General features: G+C 45.3%; 1 protein-coding gene across 1 annotated transcript; it reads right to left on the reverse strand.

The window, feature by feature from the left end:
- Window positions 1-1,643: 1,643 nt before the first annotated feature.
- On the reverse strand, window positions 1,644-5,946 carry CETN2 (centrin 2; the record flags this gene model as incomplete). Its single annotated transcript, XM_082864880.1, has 5 exons — window positions 1,644-2,480; window positions 2,912-3,049; window positions 4,440-4,568; window positions 4,827-4,985; window positions 5,848-5,946. The coding sequence occupies 5 exons, from the start codon at window positions 5,944-5,946 to the stop codon at window positions 2,391-2,393; spliced, it is 615 nt and encodes a 204-aa protein (XP_082721006.1). The 3' UTR covers window positions 1,644-2,390.
- Between the last annotated feature and the right edge of the window lie 142 nt (window positions 5,947-6,088).

Consider the following 6,088-nt stretch of genomic DNA (forward strand, 5'->3'; position numbering starts at 1 on the left):
GTGCTTTGTGACCGCCTGGAGGGGTGGGATAGGGAGGGTGGGATAGGGAGGGTGGGAGGGAGGGAGACGCAAGAGGGAAGAGATATGGGAATATATGTATATGTATAACTGATTCACTTTGTTATAAAGCAGAAACTAACACACCATTGTAAAGCAATTATACTCCAATAAAGATGTAAAAAAAAACCCAAAAAACCTATCTTAGAATGGCTGCCAGACATACATATGGCAAGCACATTATGTCTGTCCTGATCCTTAGGGATAACACGTTACTTGCCACTCTCCCTCCCTCCAAGAGATTCTGACTTTATTTCATTGAGGAGAACGTTAAGCAGGAGGGGATAAGAATGTTTCCAGGGTGACAGCTAACAGTGAAATGGGAAGTAGGGCCCAGTTTTTTCACTCGTTTCCAATATTGTACGTCTTTTATCAGATCATATGCCTCTTATTAAAAACCAGCAATATGACAAAGGTCAAATCCTCACAGGAAATGCTGTCAACTCGACTTTGGGGACAGTAATCATAAAAGCTTCATGGACCCACATTTAACCAAAAGCTTATGTGACAACCATACCAAAGGAATGAGTGAGAACAAATACTTCTGAAATGCCTCCTTCTCGGCACTATAAATCCAGGCCCTTTCTGTTAAGTTTTCATTGGCCCCACCAGCGATTCTGAGTTAAGCACCACTCTTCTCCCTATTCACAAACAAGGAGACTAGGGTGCCTAGAGAAGCAGCTTGCCCCAAATTACACAGCCAGAAAGTGGTGGAGCCCCTGTGAGAACCCAGGTCTGAAGCTACTCTGGGCTCCCCCCACATACCTCAGTGTTTCTCAAGGAGAAGTCCCTCTGCAGGAGAGTTGTCCAGGGGACCCCCAAGTCCTCCAGGATGCCAGTGTCCAGAGATGAGGCCCATGGTCACACCTCTTTAACATGCACCCCACATAGGGTTGCTAGTTGAAATACAAGACACCCAGGTAAAGTTGAACTTCAGATCAACAATGAATAAACAACAAAATGTCCAAATGGGATACACTTGCACTAAAACAAAATTGATGTGAAATTCAAATTAACCTAGGTGTTCTGTTTTTATCAGCTTAATCGGTTTTCCATTCCTCCTCATCCCTTCTTGCTTCCCACCCTCAGCCTGGGGCAGAGACTTTAATGCCATCTGCCGGGATTTCTCTTATAGGTCATCCCATATGGGGCCAGGAGGGCGCTAGACAAGGTCACTGGACCCGAACCACACAGAGATTCTGAGACACCATCCAGCAAATAAACTGACCACCAGAGGTTGGCTAAGCTCAACCTACTGTCATAATCACCTGGCTTTCCCCAATTTGTCCCAAGCACAAATTACCAATAAGACTCTTTTCCAGCTGTACACTTTGCCAAAACTATTTTTTTGGGCATCATTTAGGCTTATGCAAAACAGTCAACTAATTTTAGAAACTGATGGGTTCCCAGGGCAAAAAGCAATTCGCATCCATAGTAAAGGATCATTTTGTTTTCTGTTCACGGGCTGGCAAGGAGTTTGGGATCTACCAGGCTACGTTCAATGAAATGGTTTAGAAGCTGAACGCATAGTCAAGGCTAAAGAAGTCATCCTTAGAGAACAAGAGCTCAAAATAAGAAAGGTTTTATTTGAAGACAAAACAAATAGCGTGCGTGCGCACACACACACACACACACACACACATCCAAATGCAAGTAAGAGAGTTCACTGGGTTTTATAAAAGAGAAAGCTGCAGGCTTCCCTGGTGGCGCAGTGGTTGAGAGTCCGCCTGCCGATGCAGGGGACACGGGTTCGTGCCCCGGTCCGGGAAGATCCCACATGCCGCGGAGCGGCTGGGCCCGTGAGCCATGGCCGCTGAGCCTGCGCGTCCGGAGCCCGTGCTCCGCAACGGGAGAGGCCACAACAATGAGAGGCCCGCGTACCGCAAAAAAAAAGAGAGAGAGAGAAAGCTGCACTCAGGTGCCAATTAAAATTGGAACCATTGAAGAGATGCCCCCTGCTTGTGGTGACACAAGTACAACGTGTGCCTGTGAAGAAGTTGCTCTGCGGTGGCATAAATGTGGGAATGCGGGACAAGAGTTAAGCGACACAAGGCAGAACAGCAGGTGTGCAAAAGCTCAAAGACCCTCTTCTCCACTCTAACGTGCTCTCGTGCTGCCCTGGGGAATTAAAGCAGTCAGTAGGTCACCTTGCAAAGAACCTCAGTTTCAAAGAACACTTTCAAAAGTGGAAAATAGATTCAGAGTTATTACTAAAGTCATACAGAGAGGTCAGTGGGGGAAAAATAATTTACGTTCTCAAAAACCAGGCTTCAGACAACAGCAGGCACGAAATCGAGTTCTACGTGCTCGCGTTATAACAGATGACACTGATCTTAATAAAGACTGGTCTTCTTCATGATGCGCAGGAACTCGTGCTCATTGACTTCTCCATCTCCATCTCTATCGGCCTCATCAATCATTTCCTTCAGCACAGAAAAGATTCCGGTTAGATTAATTCATAAATGAAACGAAAATGTGACTAAGTAATAGGCTTTTAAAATGCTACATGAATAGACAATTGTGGTCCACCTGATGCAAATGTGCTGCTTTTTATAATGGCTTGGTTCCTGAAAAGTCATTTGAAAACCAAGCCGTACTTTGCCACATGTGTATCACCTAGAAGGAAGCTCAACGATCATGTTGACTAGGGAGATTCCTAAAACCTAAAATAGTAAGTAAAATTGTTCACGTGTGTATTTTTCTGGGAGCAGCGTCCATAGGTTTGTCACACTATCAAAAGAGAAATTAAGTGGTCAACAGAGCGACGAGAGAACACTAGTTTTCCTTCATATGTAACCAGAGCAAATGTAAGTCAGAAAAGTCACACAGGGCTCCAGGCTGATGCATCACAAACCTGCAGTTCCTCATCGGTGAGGTTTTCACCCAACTCCTTGGCCACACGTTTTAGATTTTTGAACGATATCTTCCCAGTTTCATCATCATCGAAGAGCTTGAAAGCTTTCAGGATTTCTTCTTTGGTATCTTTCTCAGACTTAACAAGTAGAACATAAAACACATGAATACAGAGACATTCATGATTCATACTTACTTGCCTCCTGCAGCCCCACCACCGCCCATCCCCCCTGCCCTGCACAGACATCTTGGTAACAGCCTTCATGACCACAGGGGCTAGATCACAGAAGATCACACATCAACCAGGGTAGAAAAAGGGGACAAATGATGAAATTATTAGAAACCCAGAGGCTAAAAAGGAAATATAAAGGATTGTATTTAAAACACTTTCTGTATAAACCAAAGAGAAAGTAGATTTGTTTTTAAGATATACAAGCAGACGGTGGAGTTAAATTTAGCTTAAGCTGGTGGAGGAGGGAGAATCTTGGTGAGGGGGGAGGGGGAGGGAGGAAAGAGAAGACTATTTCACTTGTTACGAGATCACAAAGCGTTACTGGGATCCCAAGTACTCTAACAGAGGAAAAGAGTAAGATCTCCAAGAGCTCCAAGTCCAAATATTCCTGAAAGGTAGCTAAAGATAGTGAGCCTTTAATAAGACCAATCTGGGAACCAACCTTGAATGTGGGACAGCTTTACTAGGTTTTTACAGAATGTTAAACTTCCTGAACTCTTAAACTAGTCTCTGAAGAAAAATATAGGTGTGATTAGATCATTTCAAAGCAACAGGATTATTAGAGTAGGAACAGGCCTGTGCCCTGGGAAGCACACTTGAAACACTGATGGAGTTACTTTTCCGCAGGCCAATAGAACATAGCTGAGCCACATTAAGGAGGAGCCAGGAGGTCAACGAAAGAGAAATGGACCAATGTGAACATCTTTCCTGGGTGGGACACTCAGGGGACTGAGGTAGACTGGTGAGGTGTCATCTTAGAGTCTCTCTGGACCATTTGGACCCTTTAAAAGGGTGACACCCAAGAGACTAGAAAATGGGTGAATTCAACCTTGGAAGTGGTGAAAGACCAAATCCTCAGTGTGATAAAAACACAGCCTCAGGCTGAGGCTGCCCAGAATAACTGACAAATAGGAGAGAAAAGAATTTCAAACTTTAAATACATGGACTTTGTCTTGTCAAAATGCGAGACACTGTAATATTGTTGGTGTTAATGAAAAGTTTTACTGCTTGTGGGTATCACACTGACATACCGGTTGGAGAAAGGTAATAGCAAAAAACATGATAGCAGGAAGACTTACTTCCTTTCAGAGGGTAAAATGACTTTCCCTGTGACTCTGTGGCCTTGAAGAAAGCCAAGTAGAACCTAAACATCGTAATTCTCAGTCACAAATACTCTCCTTTATCTGAACTCTCCAGTTTGTGTTAACTTTTCTTCAGTGAAGACATTTCCATATCGAGATTCAAATTTGTCCACCATTATTGGTGGAAAATATGCTGATCATCTTAGCTAACTTACCATTTTCTGAGTCATCACAGTCAAAAAGTCGCTAAAGTTCATTTTTCCTGTCCCTTCCTTATCAATTTCACTTATCATTTTCTTGATCTCTTCTTTCTTGGGTTCAAAGCCCAGTGCCCTCATTGCCACCTACAACAAAAAGAGGATCATCTCAATAGGCACATCTAAGCCCAGGCGTGAAACAATGACAGTGCTGAGGGTGTTAAGCCAGCATCTGCCACAATCCTGTTAAAATGACTAAGAAACACTATAACATTAAGCAAATTGATATGTGCGCTCAATTTTATTTAATAATTCTCGAGGTAAGTAAAGACAGGAAAACACAGCACAGAAGACAAAGAGGCAGAGAAAAGATAAGTCGGCAGAGCAGGAATGTATAGGGCTTGCCTTAAGTTCCTTAACATCAATTGTCCCAGTTCCGTCAGCATCAAAGAGATCAAAGGCTTCTCGAATTTCCTGTTTCTGCTCTTCAGTAAGCTCCGGTTTAGGACTCATCCTTTTTCGCTGGGCAGTTGATGCCATGTTTGCCTTCTTAAAGTTAGAGGCCTTTATATGTTTTGCAAACACAGAAGCACAATATTAAGTAAGAGTCCACATTTTACATAAAATAGTTACAACCACACGTATTTTAAGATAGCTTATACCAACGAATTCCAAAACTTTGCTTAACAAACTATTGTTTGTAGAAGCAAGGAAATGCCTTGTTCTTTTGGACGTCTCTTATTGAAAAATCATCCCAAAAGAGAGCTAGCCAAGGAGCTGACTGGGGAGAACTGTACAGATAACCAGTTCTCCCTGAATCTGGGGATCCTAATTATAAAAACGTCCTTAGAACGCTACTCCGCTTCACTCTAAGTTCTCCGATTTTCTGATTACTTCTAGATTTAGGCCAAATATTACTAAGGTAAGATATATGTTCTGTCAATATCGAATAATAAAATTCAATCCCCTTGGTACCTCTGAGTCTTCTCCAAGAAGCTCAAAGCGTTTCCCTAAGTCCCTATATTTAACATTTTAAATGCATTAATCATCAAACATAATAAACTGCCCCCCAGCTCTGTGTGGAAACTTTGGTAGAGGCGGCCAGAAGGCCAGAGTCAGAGAGGGGTCGGGGCCTGGGGGGAACCCGAGTCTTTTTTGCCCAGGGACGGTGACCGAAGGGGCTGGAGAAGGCCAGGGGAACCCGAGGGGCGGGTAGGGGGCGGCTGTGGCTGAAGGGGAGACAGCGACGAAGCACAGGCCCAGCAGGGCAGCCGGCATCTCTACCCTACCCTTCCGGGAAAGCTCTCAGAGGAAGAAGGAGTGCGCCAAGGCCGAGAACCGCGCAGGAGAGGCGGCGGGGCCTTGCCAAGGCCTGGGAAGGGCTCAGCCTCTGGACGCGGGGTTCCAGACGGCGGCACGCACTCACCATCGCGGATGGACTCCACTTCCCGTTGTTACGGCAACCGACGTACACAGTGACTCGACTCCGTTCCCACCGCCCCGCGCGCGCGGCGTCGCTCCCCATTGGCGGACCGCTCGCTGCCGCTCCCCATTGGCACAGGGCTGGAGTGGGTGGGGCTAATCTGAAGAACTCCCGGCGCAGGGCCGGGGGCTGTGCGCTAGCGGCCTGGCCTCATTGGGCAGGATCACGCCGCGAGCGCCGACTG

Source organism: Leucopleurus acutus (assembly GCF_964270905.1).
Source record: "Leucopleurus acutus genome assembly, chromosome: X".
Lineage (NCBI taxonomy): Eukaryota > Metazoa > Chordata > Mammalia > Artiodactyla > Delphinidae > Leucopleurus > Leucopleurus acutus.